Source organism: Polyodon spathula, chromosome 43 (assembly GCF_017654505.1).
Source record: "Polyodon spathula isolate WHYD16114869_AA chromosome 43, ASM1765450v1, whole genome shotgun sequence".
Taxonomy (NCBI): domain Eukaryota; kingdom Metazoa; phylum Chordata; class Actinopteri; order Acipenseriformes; family Polyodontidae; genus Polyodon; species Polyodon spathula.
The window spans coordinates 1,304,376-1,325,985 of NC_054576.1; the positions used below are offsets into that span (position 1 = coordinate 1,304,376).

The 21,610-nt window shown below is 41.6% G+C and overlaps 1 protein-coding gene across 1 annotated transcript; it reads right to left on the reverse strand.

The window, feature by feature from the left end:
- Positions 1-684: 684 nt before the first annotated feature.
- LOC121305385 (V-type proton ATPase subunit S1-like) lies at positions 685-20,854 on the reverse strand. The gene is made up of 10 exons (XM_041236998.1): positions 20,701-20,854; positions 19,581-19,707; positions 15,945-16,019; positions 14,974-15,167; positions 14,305-14,345; positions 11,510-11,595; positions 10,859-11,121; positions 8,833-8,883; positions 5,321-5,546; positions 685-2,440 (listed from the first exon to the last, which is right to left on the reverse strand). Exons 1-10 carry the CDS (start codon positions 20,817-20,819, stop codon positions 2,231-2,233), a joined length of 1,392 nt encoding a protein of 463 aa, XP_041092932.1. The 5' UTR covers positions 20,820-20,854; the 3' UTR covers positions 685-2,230.
- Between the last annotated feature and the right edge of the window lie 756 nt (positions 20,855-21,610).

A 21,610-nucleotide genomic window follows, 5' to 3' on the forward strand; every position in this document is an offset into this window, starting at 1 on the left:
TGTAAAACAAAAACAAGTTAGAAAAACGCAACAGCCGTTTAAAGTGATGATATGAAACACAAAAGTCCAAGTTAGGAGAAGCACTTGGGGCAACCGTGTCAAGCATCAAGCAAATAGGCACAATTGGAAAGGTGCTGGGGCCCAACAGTCACACAATTGTTGCTTCTAACTTGGCTTCTTTTTTTGATCGCTCCACTTTACACTGAAATGCTCGTTCCCTTATCAGCTGGGTTGTAACCAGGATAAAGGTTCACCCTAAAATGGTTCAAAAAAATCTCTTTGGCAGTATTTAATTTTCCAGGTTATGAAATACAGAAATTGGTGGGATTAAAACCACCAAGACAGTAATTTTTAGTTTCCTTTTAGACAGAAATAATCAATGCTCAATATGAAAAACAAAGCGAATTGCTGAACATAAATCGCAGGGTAATCAAATGACCTGTTAATATGAAAACAGAAAAAATGGTGCCCCAATTACACAGTGAGATTTTGTAGAGATTTTAGGCAAACAAGACTTACAAATCAGGATTCCAGAATAGGGTTCCGGATTGTAGAGGGGATTTTCAATAGGGATGTGATTGGTAGGAGGGTGGGATTACAAATGTTTTATTGTTCAGTAGTGTACTGCCAGCTTTTCTGGCCACACAAACTCCCCGTCATGAACAGAACCAGGAGAGGACAGTGTTCATTTTCCACATTTTATTCCACATTCACTCCCAAGACAGTTTTGCTCAGTAAATTAAGTGTTACAGAACCATAGTGAACAGAGAAACTCACTCACAGCCTTTCCAGTCATTCTAGGAATGTAGGGGTTTGAAATTATAAGCATGCTATTTTATTAATTCAGTTTAAGTGTAGTGGATGACTCAGATTAAAAGCTAGATTCAAAACTAAACACAAGTCAAATGCAACTGCTTTCCTTGAAAATCTGAGCTGTGCACTATTTTGGGTTTAAAGTTATATTATTTAAAAATATAAAAACAGAAAGACTAGCATAAAATAGAAGCCTCACAGGAAAATACAAACATGAGTTTTGTTTGGCCATACTGGAATTCAATGCATTGAGACTGCAGACTAGTTTTCCTCAAAATTCCAACAGTTGCGTATTTTCTACTGAAAGTAATTTGAAGGTAATTAACAGGGACACATTAAGACCAGATTTTGAACGCCAATAAAAGCAAATTGCTCATTGTTTGCATTTACCATAAACTTTGATGTGATTCTTTTTTGTGTGCGTGTCAAATTTACAAACAAGGGCTGTCATTCAAACACTCTTTCTGCAGGGGATTATGAATGGCAAAATAGAGTCAGGAAACCCAGTGGGATTAAAACACATCCTTTCCTACTTCAGATTATAATAGTTTTATACATTTTTGGACTGGAAAGGCTTCACAGAACTCAGAACACTCAAGTACTGGAAAAAACACATATCAATTAAAATAATTTAAAAAAAAAGACAGAGGACCATCACAAATGCATAGAAATCACCTACGTACATTTTTCACCTGTATATACAAGTAAGCCTGAAACAGATGTTACTGATCAATTCAAATACGTTACTTATTTTACAGGTTCTCTGCCTAAACCTCCACTTCATAAAGACAAGGAGGGGCAGACATTGACAGGAAACAACACTGCCCCTTCTGGAAGCCAGCAGTAACCGAGGTCATTGATACAAACCATTCTGATTCCAGTGCCACTGCTGTAGAGCTACAGGACACCTGAGTGTTGATGAAAGGCCTTGTGCATGGGATTGTGAGACTTAACCCAGAAGAACACAGTTTTAAGTATCGTATTGAAGTTTTAGAGAAACTATTCTGGGAAATTGCATTTTCAGTAAATGGAAGACAATTATTCCCAAATATTTTGAGTCACTAGGGAGGTTATTTTCAAAGCTAGGTACAAGTGGAGCTAAATGAGCAAATCCCAGCATTTTACAGCTACAATAAAAATAAAAATAAACAAACGTTCCGGCAAAAAGTCTTCAATATAGTTATCAAAAAGAGATACTGAAAAAACATTTGCCATTAAATTTAAACATTTTAGTATTTCTAAACTCAGTGCTATTGAACAGTTGGATGATAAATCTACCCGTCACCCAATCTTCAAATAAAATTTTAAAAATAACCTTCAATAAAATCTGTAATTTCTGGCATCAAACCAAATATTTCCATTGGCAATCTCTAAAAGGCAATGATGTGCCTCCGTGTGTGTGCGCTTCCCAGGCTGGTTACTCTGTCTGGGGCACGGAGATGGAGGCTCCTTTGGGGTCATCGAACCGGTCCATGGTCTTCAGATGCATGAGCATGTGGAGCCCGTAGGTCAGGATGAGCACCATCAGCAGAGTGGTGATCAGACCCATCCAGATTCCTGGAGTGAAGAAACCAGCGCAGTCACTGGCATACGAGAAGCTGGGCCCGATCACATTGAAACCCTGGATCTGGAGGAAGAAAGAAAGAAAGAAGGAAAGAAAAAGAAGAATTGAAACAACAGTATACACAACACAAAAGCAGCTGAGGCTCGACGCATTTGTGGTGATAGCCTCCCTTCTGTTAACGCTGCCCAGCACTACATCTAAGAGTAGGTGAGCTGGCTGTGTCCGCCTGGATAGCGCCTGCAGACAGTGCCGAGACACTGTCAGCAGATGGCCGCGGTTCAATGCCGGCGCAGAAGAACCAAAAGGAGGGGTCTGTGAAGCTGCTGCCATCAAGCCCAGCAGCCTCCGAAACGTCACTACTGTGAGCTTTCTGTTGAGCTGAAAAAGCTTCAGAGAAGCGGCTATTCTCTGCACTCTGCCTTCTGACACAGTGGACAACATGGTCCTGGAATCCAGACGCACTCCTAAAAAGGAGGCTGTCTGTGAAGGCGTGAGCTGGCTCTTTGCAGAGTTCACTGACGAGTGATCTGTGACGAGTTTCCTGCGAGCCCCTGCCTGTGCTGGAGATTGAGCACAAATGAGCCCATCATCCAGGTGATCGATCACTCTGATGCCCCAGAGCCTCAATGGGGCCAGAACAGCCTTCATGCACTTTGAAAAGGCACGGGGGGGCGAAAGAGAGGCCGAATGGCAGAACCCGAAACTCGTACGCTGTCCCATGGAAAGCGAACCTGAGGTACCTCCTGTGCCCTGGTTTTAAAATCGGGGTGTGAAAATAAGTGTTCTGTAAGTCCACCGTAGTGAACCAGGTCACATGGCCTTATTGACTGCAACAGCTGCTGTACAGTTAACATTTTGAACCTCCATCGACTCAGATAAGGGTTGACCAGTCTGAGGCCACCATCCCGCTTGGGCACCAGGAAGTACCTGGAGTAAACCTCCCCCCCCTCCAAGTGAAGAGAATGAACTGTGCAAATAGTCCTCTTCTGCAGCAGGGCGGTCACACCACGAAATGGAGGGGGACTGCGTCTGAATTGTAGAGAATAGCCGGTCTGTACAGTAATTAAGCACTCGGGTGTCAGAGATTGATGCCAGTACTCCAGGTGACTCCCTGAAAAGATGCCCTGGACCTGGGGCAGCAAATTGCTAGCTACTGTTTTGCTTGAGGCTTTTGCCTTTGTGCTGGATGGTGGAACTTACTGGATCTTCCACTTTGCGCAGCCGCGGGTCAGTTGTGGAAATATTCTCTAGCTTTAGCAGAAGCCGGCTGGGCTGACCTCAGAGGTTGCTGGAACCTGGTCTACTTACTGGGGGAGGTTTCTTGGGATGCAGACGCACCAGCTCCTTCTTAGATTCTCCCACTAGATCAGAGTGCTGCATACCATCTACCGCAGGATCAAAAGTGTAGAGTAATGGTGCCTTTTCCCCAGGCCCAGGGCCCCTTCTCAGGGAAGTCAGCCAGAGCAGACGTCTTGCAGCTATTAACGCAGCAAGGTTCCTGCCCACTGCCAGCCCATTAAATTCTGACATACAGAGCTGGTTCTTATTCACCAGCTGCAGTTACAAGAGCTGCTGTGCTGTGGGTTTGTGAAAGGAGACTAACAAACACTTCTGGTAAGCCACAAAGATGCTGTTGCAATTGCCCAGCTGCCCAGCAAATGCACCAGCTGAGCAAGCCTTCTAAGAATAATCTCCGAAACCCTGCATTTAGTTCGAGCAGGTGGCGTCCTTGTTCAAAAGCGTTAGCTTTGTGGCTTGCACTAGTGATGCAATAGCAGCATCTACTGGTGGAAAAAAAAAATCAGCCAAGTCAAGCTTTTCTCACTCAGATAAGCTGTACAGCGTCCCCACGGAACATGAAGTGGCAGATGCTGTAGCCAGGTGACCCCAGGAAGAATGCACCTCAAAAAAGGAAATCCGGATGTATCAGAGGAGACAGCAGGAAAATCAATCAAACAATCTTTATTTTACACAGTGCCTTTCACAGTACACCACCATCACAGAGCACTTTAAGGAGCGGGACCATCCTCAAAGAGCATTTCTGCTTGTCATCTGCAGGCCATTTAAAATGTCAGTGGCTCAAAATCAGCAGCTACAGCTCTGTTGACAATCACACATAACTGGTGTTGCGCTATCCCAGTCACCCTCCTCGGAGGGAAGCTCTTAATCAACCACCTACTCTGAAGCAGCGATGCTGCCATTCTGTGTGTACTGCTCCCTGCTGCTCTTAACAGCACAGACTGAGCAGGTGCAGCAATTCTCCAACCTATGAGACCGGTGGCTCTTTCTCCTCCTCCTCTTAGGAGGGAAAACCAGAGAAGGGGGGGGGGAAGGATGAGGAAGACTGTGAAGCCAGTCTCCTACGTGAGGTTCTCCTACTCTCCCTAGGCACAGAGAGTAGGAGAACCTTCGAGTGGGGCACAAGGCCGCTGAGGGACCAACGAAACAACCACGGCTGAGTGCTACGTGAAGTAAATTTTACTAAAACACATGAAAACTAAAATCGCAATGTCAAAAACGCCGTACCTTTCCTCTCTGGTTCCAGCTCCCTGGTTGTCTCTCCTAATGGAGTCCTGAGCTCTCCTTTTATTGGACATGGATGCTCCCAATTATCACTAATTATTAAATTAAGGAGCAGCCACCTTCTCACATGTTTTTGGCAGGGACAGGAATTACAGTAATCCTTGCCAACCCCAAAAAAACAGCCCACAATATTTACAGGCAGAGCTCTTGCTCTGCCACAGACTGTACAGAAAAGACTTAAGAAATATTGAATATGAAATACAATTGGCCTACACACACTTAATACTCCATAAAGTCTATAGTAGTCCTGCATATCTTTGACTAAATGTTCAGGTAAAAGCTACCTTTCAATGTCTGAGATCTAATAAACACTAGTACGTGTCACCGCACTCCGTGGTAGAGATGAACGTCTTTCGTTACCTGGAACTCTGTGAAGAAGACTCTCCAGTTGGTGGCGCTGTCGCTTTTGTTGAAGGGCACCAGCAAGCTGGCAACAGACTGGCAGTGGAAGGAGTACTTTTCTGGCGCATAGATCTCACTGCTGCCTTTAAAACTGGCCTTCTGACCGTTGTATTCAATCTCAACGTTGTCGAGAGTGAACCAGTGCCGGGCAGAGACTGGGTAGGGACGATTGTTCATCACAAATCTGGACAGAGGGAACAATGACTGTCAAAACACAGAGCAAATTATACATACGTTATACACACACTTGTTACTGTAATACTGGTATTTTTTAGGTCCCAAAAGCAGCCTAAAAATCAGAAAAAAAAGTCTGAATGGATGTGCTTCTGTGATACTGGAACCTTCTTCCAATACACCAAGTGTCAGTCTCCATTACTTGGTACCAGGCTTGTAGTCGAGTGTCCCTAGTTCCTATCATTCGATGTTGTTTTTCACCTGTGATCTGGACTACAGAGCCGGTGTACTGTTAGAAAGTGGTACATCATCAGAATGGGGTATGCATACCAAAACTTTACTCGTGTGATGTCAGAAAGTGGTGTGCTGTCAGATTTTGGGACAAGGTGTGATCAACTGCAATCTGATGGGTGTTTTCCCGTTGTCAAAATGAGGTACATTTACCATTAATTATACATTTTTTGCAAATTTAAACTGGAAACCGAACCAGGTAACTGCAGACCAATAAGCCTGACTTCTATTGTATGTAAACTACAATAAGATACAAAATTGAAAATTGCCTATATATCTATTTGTTGGTGTTACAGGTTATATGGCAGCCTTGTCAGGTTTGGTACTGGTCAAAACCACCTATTTATTTATTTATTTATTTATTTTATTGTACTTAACTTGAAAATTTGTGATTTTTCTGACGTCTGTGTGCTAGATAAAGGTGTTAGCATTGATGAGGGCTTGAAGAGCATCTGCTTTGAAATCTATCACACAAATTAATTTCTAAAAGGTGACATGCCTGCACAAGTATTATGATGTTATAATGCTGCCATTGTAAAATATGTTAATTATACTTACATAATGCTGCCATTGGAAAACAAAAAAATGTTATGTTGTGATTTATATTACAATGCTACAGTTGTAAACACATTGGTGGTATTTAAGTTTACGCAGCACAAGCAAGCGCATTGCACAGAGTACCACTTCACATGTACCTGAAAACAACACTACACCGGTAATAAATGAAAATTACTTTCACCTCCGACTACAGCATCTACTGTGACTTCAATTCGAGGAAAATCTGACACTCTGATTTAGACAGTGTAGTATCGAACTGTGCTCTGCTGATTTTGTCAAAGCGGGTTCACAGAGATTCAGAGCTCCTGCGGCAACAAAGATCGATCAGCAGCTCCTGAGAAACACGCAGCGAACTCCATACTTTAACAGTGCACCAGAAAAACACCACGTAACACTGAAAGAATAAGCTGAAAAGCATGGAAGCTGAAAACTTTTAGCAAAAGGCACCAATGCAAACTACTACTATTACTTTGTTAATTGCAACATCTTTCTAAATAAACGCAGAGAGCTGGCAATCCTATGAAACAGGAGCTCTTTCATGCAGAGTTCTCATGTTTGTAATTATGCAATTGATTGATGTTTGAATTGTCTGTGATTGGCTGCAAAGACATCGGGGGTAACCAGTGATTGGATAATGTTTTGTTGGGTGGGTTTTTATTGTGCACACTTTCCTAGTAACTAACATTTGTGTAATAGAAAATAAAAAATGACTTGTTGTTAATATCTCTGAGTCACGGAGCTCGAATGTCCGCGTCCGAGTAAGAGTCACACGGGGTCAGCTACGGCCGTGACTCGGGTCCGAGTCAGGAAAAGACCCGTTATATCAATTCACACCACGCACAGTTGACAACTAAAAAAATAAATGCACTGCAGAAATACATTTCTAAATTTCTGAAAACGCGAGTCCTACAAGTCTGCTTGGTATCAAAAGTGGGTACAGGCAGTCAATTAAAAAATGACTTCACTGCATTTATTTATTTAGTTATCAACTGCGCAAGGTATGAACTTATATAACAAACGCAATTTTCAAATTGGTAAGAGTTTTATTCAGTGAACATCCTACCATTCTCCATCTTTATTTTAGTGAAGCCAATGTTTAAAAATCTACTCACGTAACAATGCTGGAAACCAATGCAAAACACTCTCGGGTAAAACAGACTCCCTCTATGAGAACACACGGGAGACGTAAAGAAAATACAAATTAAAACTTGGCGATTGTGTAACACTGGATTGAACTATGAAAAGTATGTACATTTTTAACACAAACTGCTGTATGAAGGTTACATGTCCCGATAGACTCCAAGGTGAAGGAGGGAATTAAAATATTCTTATTTTGGATTTGACTATCTTTGATGAGAACTCAAAATGTGCACATTTTATAAAGTAATGCATTACATTTAATAAATAAATAAAATTTAAATAGGATGCTATGTAGGGTTTGAGATTAACTAAGAAAGGGTTAATATTAATGGAAACTAAATTTACAAGACATACCTTGTCTTCATAGGAAAAAAGATTTTATCAAAAGCTGATAAAGTTGTTTCAAAAGTTTTGCGTCCCCTAGAACTTTAGGACTGATACTTTTTTTTATTTTTTATTTTTATTTTTTTATTTTTATTTATCATGTCATGAAAGAAACAAAATTATATTTCAAAAGTCTACCGGAAGCCATAACAGTAGTCCAGTATTTCATGATAGATTTTGCAATATCAGGTTTTTCTAAGTATATGGAAAATTCAATAATTTGGCAGGTTTCATTCAACTTTGTTAATCCAAATGAGTTAATTCTATAGGGTGATGCAAAACGCTTGGCCACAGCTGTATATTAAGAATGCAGACTAGGGGATTTATGAAAAGGAACCAGGTTGGACATTTCTGGTGAACGGGACAAGACTACATCGGTCTGAAGGGGGGTGCCCTTAATTTGAAGCCCTTACAGTGCCTGTATTTAACATAAGAGGCTCTCCGTATTTTTTGTTGTTTTATGAATGAGTACGAAATTACCGTTGTGTCCTTGAGTTGTATTTAAGTTTAGTTTTTTTGCTCCCTGAACTGCCTTTGTGCCCCTAAATTCACGCCCAATGAAGGCAACACTGCTTTGCCTTTCATTAACTTCCTGCCCTGATTTTGATTTATAAATCCAATTGCTTCCAATTCATCTTCTGCTATGGGTTACAATTCTGTGAGGGGGCGTGATTGTTGAGGCATTTAGTTCCCACCCCCCCCCCCGATTTGTAAATAGTTTTTAGGTCCAGTTTAAAACCATGATCTAAAGGATTTCAATACGCATGTCACCTTTATCCCCTGCAACTGCAGTAAACTCTAAATTTGAAACATCAGTAGCATTACAAAAATATGATCACTATAACCTCTATCCACGGTGTATGCACGTGCGACACACAGACAGACAGCCCCCTCCACTATACACTATGCATAAGATTACTTACATTACTTTGAAGTCCTTGTAACCCCGCACTTCTCCGTAATTAAGGACAAGCCTGGGAAAAGCAGAAAAAGAAAAAGAAATAAATAGGGTACACCGTGACACAAATGAGGAAAAACAGTCCCTAACCTGCAGGTGTGTAACAATCCCTCTGGAAGCCCCAGCAAAGATCCACAACTGTGCACAACCAGAACCCCCCCCCCCCCCCCCCCCGCTCCACTCACTATATGACTCCCCCTGCACACCACGCGGCCGGGCCTTTACCAGGGAGCACCTAACTGTGTGACTGTATGTAAGTATGGACAGACGGACAGATGACACCCCCTGATCTCTCCAGGATCTGATACTCAACAACTCGTGTTAAACAATGTTGAGAGTAAGTAGCGGGGTTCCGAAAAATATACCGGTATAAACATATCAGCGCACTACAGCAGACATTTTTAAAAAAGCTTTGAAACAGCCAGCGTTAGCAAACGTAGCAAATCCTAGCTCTTCGCCCTTATTCATGTATTTACGGTAATCCTCTGCCGCAGGAGGCTGTGCTGAATGGCCTGCAGCCTGTGGGGTTCCCTAGCAACCACAGAAGAAACCGGATCCCTCTGGACAGCAAGTGGAGAAGTTTGCCAACAAAAGTTTTTATAGAAAAACGGCATCACAAAAAGCACAGGGACCTTCCAAACCTTCGTGGGGGGGGGGGGGGGGGGGGGGGGGATTTTACTGTTCAAGACGTCCTTGAAAAAATAGATGATGACAGTTCAGAACCAGATTTGGAGAGGTGTGATTCAGCAGAGGAATTGGCTTTTGCTGATGGTATTGATGGTAAAAAGCTGGGTGTATTCGTGGCATGAAACTGCTGTTACTAAATCTACAGGGTGTAAGTTGGGTGCTTATTTTTGTACGAACAGAAGACTGTTCTTGTAATTATTTTATTTATGTAGTTTGAGATAAAAACTTGCCTGTATATGTAGTTTAAAATTTTTTTGTTTGTAAATGGCGTGCGTAACAGTTATTATAGTTTGATCCATTTATTTGTTTCTACATTTGCACAGTATGTTATGTTGGAGTAGAACGCTGTTTTTACTACATATTCCACTATTTAGTTGTAGCTAAACACCTCGTTTTTTTTTTTTTTTTTACCGAGACAGACGTGCTTTGAGAAGGTGTCTTTCAGTCTGCATGTGCGCTGCTGAGAAAGGGGCGCGGCTGTCTGTCAACTAGCAGCCTGCTCACAGGCACCGATAGCTTTCTTTGTAAATGCAAATTCTACAAAGATTTAGTGTTGATAAACTCACTGTCTGAATTTTTTCTTCATTTGTGAAGTGGAAGAATACATTCCACAAGAAAAAAAAAATAGAATCTCAGTCATCTGTCTTTTTTGCACAGAGAACAACCCCCCCCCCCCCCCCCCCTCCAGCTACAAGAACAGCATCCACACCTACTACCTCTATGAAGGCAGCAGCAGCTGTTACTTCAGAAGCAGATGTGAAGCACAAAGCAGCCATATTTTGCCCCTCCAACGACCACAGGTATTCAGTTGAATGCTGCACGCACATACTCAAGAATGAAAGTGTTTTCTGGAATTGCACACATAACTTATGCAGAATAAGTGGCACAGAGAGACTTGATTCTTTTTTTGGTTTTTTGTGTTTAAATATCTGTGCTAACTATGGTGTTTGCTAGCCTTGGTAACATTTTTATTTTGAAAGCCCAGTTAGTCATTTCATGTATGGCATTTACTTGTAACATTTATACATAGAGTTATGAGCACAAATATAACAGGCAAAAACAGGTGGAAATGCCATCTAAGTGTAAAAAGTTGTCAGGATGTTAATAAAAAAATAAATACTAATTTTCCAAGTACATTATTTAAACAGTAACATGTGGGGACGGGTAACGCTGTATTTTTTTTTGGATAAGTGATTCTTCAGTACATAGGTACAACCGCCTCCACTAAACAAAATCGAAAAGGAGCACAGAGGGATGGGTAAAGCAGCGTGGTTTCATAAGCTTGCACTGAGCCGTGCTCTCACCTGGAACGGGTGAGGTTGCACACGGAGTCAGTCAGAGACACGTTGGCCCCGGGGCCGAAGGTGCGAGAGGTGAGATCGAAGGACATCAGCGTCCCATCGCTGTGCACAAGGCTCACGGTCAGATTCTCAGCCCACAGCAGGATGCAGGGCCCGACTGAGTTGTTGTACATCACGGGAGGGTAGGGGGCTGCGTCTGGCTTCGGGGGGGCTTGGAGGAGAGAGCGGCCGAGGTTCTCCACAGCCAGAGACATGTCCAGGATTACCTGGGAAACAAGATCACACCAACCAGCCCTCAGTGTCGGGTGTACAGTTTTTTTCTCCTGTTCCTTTAGTAAGGCATCCCCGTTAAGGTCCCATTGTGTTTGTCCCTTGACTGGCCTTAATAGGGAGGTTTCACTGTAGCTTCAGATGACACTGTCTTTGCTGTATTTGTAACTGTTCCCTTGCTGTTTAAGATATTTGCATTTACTCAAATACTTACTTTTATGAAGACACCGAAGACCTCTGACACAGGAATCTCTCAGAATGCCATGTCTTCATGTTAACCCCCATAGTTAACATAGCATAAAACAGTCCTCCTCTCATTCATACAAGTTAAGCTACACAGTCACAAAAGGCAATCCACTACAGCCCTCCCCCATCCTTGCTTACCCGGGACGGGCGGACAGCAGTGTAGACCGCAGTGTAGGGGATGGCCTGGCTCTTCAGAATGCTCAGCACCTCACCAATCACTTCATCTGGAAGAGCAGAGACACACAGGACCAGTTAGACGCATCTCACCGACAGGGCTTTCAAAGGTTTTGCGCCGTTCCATTTCACGTACGCCAATATGCTGCTCGCTTTCTCTCGAATGTACTACTTTCAATTGATTCTTGCCCGGTTTTGCTCATCAGCTGTTCGTGTAAAATTCTATGGCAATGAAGGACAAGCTCTTTAAACTAGGTGTAAAACATAAAAAAAAAAAAATAAATTGGACATTTCAAACTGGGGAGAATGTAAGAAATTATTAAACACACTGTAAAACAATGGGAGTTTAGTGGACCTTTGCGTCTCATTTCAGACTGAAAGCAACAGATGCACAGATAATGAGATGCATAGGAGCACAGGGGGCTAGTGGAGCACGTGATAACAGAGTTAAAAACAGCATTCGAAAAGCTATGAAAGTGGAGAAGGGCAAAAACTCCAATATTAGTTCACGAGCAAAACTGACAAAATCATCTTGTCAAATTAGTAAGTCTTGGATTAATGTGCATGTGGGTTAAGGTTTTTCTCAGACATCATGGGACTTCTGTACCTATTGAGAATTGTTCATTTGACTTTTATACATTTGTGACCACATGAAAATATCCCCTAAATACTGGATGAAACGTTTTGGAATTATGTCCATTAGGTTTTATGCAGTACAAGTCCATGGTTCAAACCGTTCATCATCATCCTCAAGACAATGTATTTTATTAAGACTTATACACAGAGGATATGGAATAAAAAAAAACACAACATACTGTATTAATGTCACGGGCAGGCACAGCAACTGAGTCTGTTGCCCTTCAACACTGCCCCTGACATTAATATGGGTTTTTCATGACATATCTAGCTTCACATTCTCTATATATAAGAAACCGGTTAGCATACCTCAAACTCAAGGTAGTGTATGCTGATTTTTTTATCTTTTTTTTTCTTTTGCAGTACAGAGCTTGTCCCTGGGTGTAGAGAAGTAATAAAACTTTTCATGACAACAAAAATAAACTCACGGAAATTTAGACCCGAGTGGTATTAAAATACTATGTATATGTGGCGCAAAGCAAACAAATGTACGTTAGTTACAAACTACAATCTTCATTTCCATTGGAAAGCAGAAACAGATTTTAAACCATGAATAGCTGGTCACAGGGGAAATAGCAGATTATTAGTAAGTAAGGGTGAGGTAGTTTATTAGTAAGTAAGGGTGAGGTAGTTTATTAGTAAGTAAGGGTGAGGTAGTTAAGTAAGGAGGCGTTTCCTCATCACAGCTAGTCTGCAATTGTAAGGCAAACTTGTTAAATTTGCAGACGACACAAAAGTAGGAGGAGTGGCAAACACTGTTGCAGCAGCAAAGGTCATTCAAAATGATCTAGACAAGATTCAGAACTGGGCAGACACATGGCAAATGACATTTAATAGAGAAAGTGTAAGGTACTGCACGCAGGAAATAAAAATGTACATTATAAATATCATATGGGAGATATTGAAATTGGAGAAGGAATCTATGAAAAAGACCTAGGAGTTTTTGTTGACTCAGAAATGTCTTCATCTAGGCAATGTGGGGAAGCTATAAAAAAGGCTAACAAGATGCTCGGATACATTGTGAAAAGTGTTGAATTTAAATCAAGGGAAGTAATGTTAAAACTGTACAATGCACTTGTAAGACCTCATCTTGAATATTGTGTGCAGTTCTGGTCACCTCGCTATAAAAAAGATATTGCTGCTCTAGAAAGAGTGCAAAGAAGAGCGACCAGAATTATTCCGGGCTTAAAAGGCATGTCATATGCAGACAGGCTAAAAGAATTGAATCTGTTCAGTCTTGAACAAAGAAGACTACGTGGCGACCTAATTCAAGCATTCAAAATTCTAAAAGGTATTGACAGTGTGGACGCAAGGGACTTTTTCAGCCTGAAAAAAGAAACAAGGACCAGGGGTCACAAATGGAGTTTAGAAAAAGGGGCATTCAGAACAGAAAATAGGAGACACTTTTTTACACAGAGAATTGTGAGGGTCTGGAATCAACTCCCCAGTAATGTTGTTGAAGCTGACACCCTGGGATCCTTCAAGAAGCTGCTTGATGAGATTTTGGGATCAATAAGCTACTAACAACCAAACGAGCAAGATGGGCCGAATGGCCTCCTCTCGTTTGTAAACTTTCTTATGTTCTTATTATGTTCTTAAACAGGCAAACTAACACTCAGCCTTTCCATGCAGTGCAATGGAAATATCATAACTGTTAATGAACTTGGTATTTCCTTAACAATTTTAAAAGTTGCATAAGGAGGAAAGTGTCAACATACAGAGCAGTAAACCAACAATCGCCTCTAGTGATTGAAACGTGTCAGGGTAGCGTGTCTCTCAGCACCTCAACACAATACAAATTAACTCTCACAGCACTCTTCGTGTCAAGACATGACAGTGAGCGTCACAATTACAATTTCAAACAGCCCCGCTGAGCTTGTGGTTATCCACTCAAACCTGACCATGACTACTTGACCTCTCTTCCCTCAAATATCTTCCATCTAGACATAAAGGCTGGCTTCCCTGATAGGTGTGGGCATTTCAACCAAGAGCCCTCCTTCTGGTCACCGCTGATTCTAACCAACATTTGAACCACCACCATGGAGTGGTATCGTTGTAAAACAAATGAATAGATTATTATTATTTATATAATAAAGATTTGTAGCGAATGTTTTTAAACCTACCATTGCCACTGAGCATCTCCTTAGGAGACATAAACTGGGTGCTGAAATAAAAAATTTAAAAAAAGATTATCAGTAACATACAGAGCTGCAAACACAAAACATGAGCAAACAGCTTGATAAAACAAAAGTCACCAGACTACAGGATACACATGGAAATGTATGGGTCACACACACAAGAGACTAAATATATTATTAATTAGTCATTTAGCAGACACTTTTATCCAAAACGATTTATAGACTTCAGGAAGAACTATGCATCACCAACAACTGCTGCTGCAGAGTCACTTACAACAGGACTTGGGTCTCATCCAAAGGATGGAGCACAAGCAGGCGGAGCTGGGATTTGAACCTGGAACCTCTTGGTATCAAGACCCTTTCTTTAACCACTGGAACACCAAGCATCCAACACGTAACCAAGCATCCAACACATTCTCACAGGGCTCTTCCGTTCCCCAGCAGAATGAACCCAGTCCAAACACACTCTCAGGCTAGCCTCCTGTTGGAGGGGGACTCAGCAGAATGTAGATTTTACCCAACTCCCTGTCCCAATAACAGTATACAGGGATTTAAATAAGTGGACCACAATTATTTGGGGAAATAACCTTAAATAAAAGCATTCAGGAATGACACATGGGCCAGCTCACTGCGTGTCAGGATCCCTCTCTATACCTGGTGGTGTAGGGCAGCCTCAGCACCAGCAGGGAGGGGATGGAGTGGTTGAGTCTGAGCTGGTGGAGGGTGGAGGGCTCCAAGTACACAGGGCTGGTCTCCAGCTTCTCCTGCAGCAAGGCGGGCACAGCGCTCGAGGCGTGCCAGTCTACAGAGGGCAGCACCAGGGAGGAGGGAGCCATCTCCAGAGCAGCCTGAAACACACAAGGGCACATCAACCCCACTGACAACCCCACACTACACACAGACAAACCCATCAACCCCCACGCCACACACACACGCGCGCCCATCAACCCCCACGCCACACACACGCGCGCCCATCAACCCCCACGCCACACACACACGCGCGCCCATCAACCCCCACGCCACACACACACGCGCGCCCATCAACCCCCACGCCACACACACGCGCGCCCATCAACCCCCACGCCACACACACGCGCGCCCATCAACCCCCACGCCACACACACGCGCGCCCATCAACCCCCACGCCACACACACGCGCGCCCATCAACCACACACAATATTTGTCCCTAATTTCATATTCAATATTTCTTCACTCTTTTCCATAAACACTGGAATTCTGTACAAACGCACGCTGCAGCAATTTACAAAACTGATGGAGCACTTATGATGGCTTTTCTGAAAACATTTCCAGCATGTTAACATTTAAGTGTATTTGACTTTTTACATGCCTGCTATAATGGCTGTGTATTTACAAGCTGAAAATGTGAAAATAATTTTTGGTAGGTCTTGTTTTGGTCAGCTCTACTTCAATCCCTTCCTTCGGAGTCATTGTTTGTTTCATTTGTAAATAGCAGGACTACTTCAAACAGTGCAAGTACATTGCAGAGTGAGATGTTTTAATTTAAGCATGTTGTTCTTGTTAACAAGCATCTCAAAAAGGACTTGTCATGTTGATACACTGCAATAAATGACTGAAATACTGTTTCCCTGCAGCAGAGTCTCACCTCCAGGTTTGGAAAGGCATTGTCCTGCTTGTTCCCATAAACCCCTCCATACATCGTAAAGTCATCAAGACTGAGCTGCAAACAAAACACAAGAAAGGGTTTTCATATTTTTAAAAACAGCAGTCCAAACTACGAATCTACCAAAGCTAAATAACTATGTAGAATTGATTTGACATTTTGCTGTTAATTTACAAGGCCCTGAATGGATCAGCACCTTGTTATTTGCAGAAGTTACTGACCCCGTATCTTCCAAACCGCAGTCTGAGATCACAGGATGCAGGGCTGCTGGTTATTCCCAGGGTCAACAAGAGCAACACGGGGGGGGAGAGAGGGCTTTTTCTTGTAGCGCTCCTAAATTATGGGATGCTCTGCCTTCGTTTGTCAGGGAAGCTGGGATCGCTACAGTTTTCAAGTCAAAACTAAAAACGCACTTTTATAAAATGGCTTTCTTATCTTAGTAGGTTTTAATGCAACTTTAAAATGGCTGCTATTGTATGATTGTGTATACTGTTATTTAAATGGTCCGATTGTGTCAGTTGAATGTCTGACACGTTTGTTCTTTTTTCTATGTACTGTACAGTGCTTTGTGACGCGTATAAAAGGCGCTATATAAATGCAATAAATACAAATACTTCTTCACACACACTGGGATCTTTTAAGACCCAACTTGACAAAGTTTTGAGACGAAGCAGCTACTAGGAACGGGACAAGCACTGATGGACCGAATGGTCTCCTGTCGTTTGTAAATTCTGGCACCTCTAATTACGATCTTACAGTAAAAACCTCAAGCGCCATACATTCATCAGACAGACCTGCTTTAGAAATAGGCAACTATCAGCACTCACATGTTTAACTGGGGATGCTGCGTCTTTAAGAGGAACTACAGTTTGTGGAAGTGAAATAAACCTATTACTGGAATGACAGTATGTGCAAGGCCACATGATCACGCCACTGTGATGAAACCAGCAGTCATGTGGACACAAGCAAAATTCCTCATTGTGGGGGAGCAGAATAGAACACAAGGCCACCGCTACGCGAGACAGATTTCAGCCCACTTTAAATCTGCAAAGCCTGCTGTTGCAACCTTTTAAAAGCCTATTAATATATCTAAAAGAACCAGATTTAACCAAGACCTCATAAAACAATACAAACACCAAAGGGTGCCAACAGTCTTGCGTTCGAATGTTTAAACATTAGCCAAGTGTTAATATTTAGAATTTTGCATGTCAAACATGTGTACATAGTATAAGTGAACAGTTTCATGTTATTTTAGTGCTAAGGCAAACATGGGTTTTGTTCAAATATATAATGTTCAAATAAACCCAGTATCCCCTCAAAATGACCCACTCAAGACGTGAGAGAAGTACTCTTCTGTACAGTAAACGTGTGTACGCAGAGCCCTGAGGAGTCTGTGTTATTTTATCCTGCTTTCCATTTCATTTTTTTCAGATTTCCGTTTTTTAGCAGGCAAGGCGAAAACAAAGCCATAAATCTACAAGCTTCTACTTTTTCCCCGTTTGGTTTGAGTTCGCGTTCATTGAATTAAGAGTATTGTTTCATCTAATTGTATTGAAAAATATTATTGTTAACTTTAAAAACAGGTTGTGTTTTTTTTGTGCGTGTGTGTGTGTGTGGTGTGGAGCGCTGCAAAGCAAACAGATAGGAAGGGAGCCGAGTGGTTACAAAACAAAACAAAGTTTTGTAACTTGTTTTGAAATTGATCAGTTTTATTTACTGCTATGCCCATGGTTTCACTACCACAAATTCTCTGAACTGGGATCTTTTTGTTCAAAAGTGACTGTACTGCAACAGCAGTCTGTGTGGGGAGTACTTTGTTTTAAAACGGATGTTAAAAATCGTCTACAATGTTGTCTAATTGTTGAAATCCTTAAAAAGGTTTCTATTTATTTTCCATGACTGCATTTAAAGCATTGTGAATTATTCTCGTTAATACGGATTCCATAGGGCTGTATATATGCGCTGATCGCATGTTTTTGATAGTCGTTTATAAATTATTACAGAAACAAATGCAAGCATGCTTTTTAAGCAGTGCGTTTGTTTGTCCCAACATATTTCCTCACTGTCTTTACACACTGAAATGTTGGACACACACACAGTCTTATATACAAAATGTGCCGGAGAGCATATAATGATTTTCCAATACGTTCAAGTTTAAACTTTTAAAGCGATTGTAGCTAACAAAATAACGTCATAAATATTGCCTTTAGTGCACTTTCATTCACTAAGCAAGTCTTGAACCTGCAGTTTTGAAACAAATCTTACAGCAACCACATATTTCAATTTTAAAACAAGGCACCTGGTACTACACTAGGCTAAAGAAAGTTCTCAGTTTGCTTGGCTTGCCTTCCAGGAAGTCTGTTACTGTCAAAGCTGTTACTGGCTGCACAGCATGTCAGTCATTAGAAGAGGCAGCTCATTCGGCAAGAAATAGTCTCCAGGTGAAAGGACCCATTTCAGATTTTTAACCTAGTGTAGTAGCAGATATCATGTTTTACAATGGAAATGCATGCTTGCTGTAACATGTGTATCTTTCAAAACTACACATCTGAAACCTCTGTAATGAACAGATGTTCATTGCAGGGAAACGTCTGGAACTACAGCACACCTTAGCTACAGCGAACCTGCTGGGGTCCAAGCCTTTTGTTCGTTATATCGAGGGGTTCGTTATAGTGAAAGGACCATCAATAGGAACGACAAACTGTTGGTGTAAGTTAATGAGATGACACTGAATAAAAAGTAGAATCACATGTTCCTGTTTGTCTCATGTACGCAGTATTCTGCCTTTGCTTTGTCCTATTCGTTAAAGAATTAAAACGCAGTACATGAAGCAAAAATCCCAAATTGAAGCTGAACTTTAATTTCAAATCAATCTAACATGAGTCGCTTCAAAAGTGCACCAAATCTTAATCCAACAAGAATCCCAAACTGAGCTTTTATTACAAATCAAACAGACATGAAAAGTTCATCAGATCAAGTTTTTTTTTTGGTTGTTTCTTCCCTTTGGTCAATTTTGCTTTGCTGCATGGTTGCTAACAAGCAAAAAAAAAAAAAGTGCTTTTTGAGAACCTATATTCACGACAGAGATGTGCCTTTTTATCAAGACAAAAGAGAAGGCATCTCGTGCATACAGACCGGATTGTTGACAGTGTGTGCTACATATATAATATAGGTCCCTGGTTCAAATCCCAGCTCAGCTACTGACTCACTGTGTGACCCTGAGCAAGTCACTGAACCTCCTTGTGCTGCGTCTTTGGGGTGAGACGTTGTTGTAAGTGACTCTGCAGCTGATGCACGGTTCACACGCCCTAGTCTCGTATCTTGTAAAGCGCTTTGTGATGGTGGTCCACTATGAAAGGCGCTATATAAAAATAAAGATTATATATATATCTTGCGGTCGAGGTTTGTTATAATGAAGGGCGTTCTAGCGATGGTGTGCTGTAACCTTGTTAGGTACAATCACTTTACATGGGTTTAATAGAAAAGTCTTAGACTAAAAGGAAATTAACATGAATTATTGTAGATCAGTCAAGAAAGGGTCTTCGCTAATAAGGCCTTTGAAAAATCACTTAATAGACATTACTTTAGTTGATAAGGGAGGGGCTGATTTTAATGTACCTTGTCCTGCAGGAAGAGAATCACACTGCGAGGTCCATTGCTGATTGCAGAGCTCAGGTAGGTAACCAGCTGAGAGCCAGAAACAACATGACCCAGGGCAGGGGCGTCCTGCCACTGCCACAGAGAGCTGAAACACACACAGGCTGTCACTAACATAGCAGGCATTAATGCAAACACCTCTACCGCATGCTGACTGCATTAAAAGCACACAGCTAACAAAACAATGCCAGTTCATCTTGCATGCATGACCCTCCTATATGAACGATGCACACACGTTAAACACGCATTTCCTCAAGTAAATCAGGCAAGGTGAATGAAGACGTGACATGCCATTTAGTTCAACTCGTTATGTTGAAAAAGTTTTCTGGTTTTTGAATTAGCTGCGAGAGTGGAACCAGTTGTATTTATTATAACGGTACAGCTGTATTTTGTTTTACTATATGTGTGTAAATAACATGTTTTTTTTTTTTAAGTATTTATAAAAAATGCGGAATATAAAAGGTCAAGGCTGAGAAATTTGTTAGTTTTGTGTTTGAATGTACGAGTTGACGCTCACCGCCCTGAACTGAAACAGGAATAGCCAGTAATGTTTTCCCCTGTCTCAGAATTTGTATTTTCCTGAGTTTGACATTAAAATAATTAAAATTGAGTGTGTTAGCTGTGTACCAAAACCCACATATATACATACATCATCCCAGTAAACCTTCAAAATATTTACGAATCTACGAAGCATAGACTTTACCCTAGCAAAGCAATGCAGCAGTAATAATAATAATAATATACAAACACTGACATGATCACCTTGTTAGATAAATGGATGTTTAAACAGTTTGCAAAGGGCATCTCTTGAAAAGAAAATATAAATACATTCACTGTATTTAAGGTGCCAGCAACAACACACAGAGGCAAATCGTGTGCCAGTGTATGCATCACTCTGCAGTATTATTACACAAATACAGTCCGTGCTAGGATCAGTGTGATCATGGTTGCATTCACTGTCAATGCAAAGAGCTCAGACAGTGACTCATCTTGAACCATGAAAAATTACACGAAAGCCTCGTTTTATGATAAGCAAACCTTTCACAGAGAGCTACCACCAAAAAGAAGAAGAAGTGCTTGCCTTTCGCTTGACCAGATAAGCACGGGAACCTGGTCGCTGCAATGCCCCAGTGACAAAACCGTGAATAAAACAGAAAACAACGCCTTCCCTGCTCGGCTTTGCTTCCTCACATGAGCCATCTTCCTCTCCCTGTCCCAGTCTCCGTGCGACTCGCCAGCTGACTGTCCTGCCAGGATAGGAACCGCCTTCTGAGCACCCATTGGCGGAGAAGACCGCATTCTCACTGCTAATTGCTGGCCTGAGCTGTCAATAATTGACGGGACACGCCCCTCAAGGTTCCTCGGCCGTGTGTGGAGGGTGCGTTGTGACCCCAGCAGGGGGCGCTGTGCTGGTAATTGCTGTAGCTTTTTAAATCAAATTATTATGTGGGTTTTAAGATAGGTTAAGCGTTGCGTCTGTCCCTGTCGCTTTTTAAATCAAATTATTATGTGGGTTTTAAGATAGGTTAAGCGTTGCGTCTGTCCCTGTCGTTGCAAACCAGTCTGATGTGCAGCGTGGGATGTGCATTGCTAACCAAACGCAACATTGTTAGCATCGTTTTAACCAATGCTTTGCAGCCGCAGTTCTTATGTGCGCTTTAGCCTTAAATTAATATGTAATTCTGGGGGTTCCTGCAGAAATCCGCAAAAACAGGGTGCAACTGAGACTGCAAACGAGGGATTGTAATGAGATTAGAAGAAAAATTGCCTAGGCTACTAAGTAGGCCAACTTAAAAATAATAATTCAAATAAAACCCTTAAATCATTTAGTTTCTATTTAAAAGAATCTTTTATTCGCATTGTACACCAATGCGTACAATCCAGCAGCATGATTTATTTTGTGTTACCAGCAGGCAAGTATTTAAAAAAAATGCGCTAGTCATTTGATTTTAATACTGTACCTACTCTTCACATTTATATTTTTGTTCATA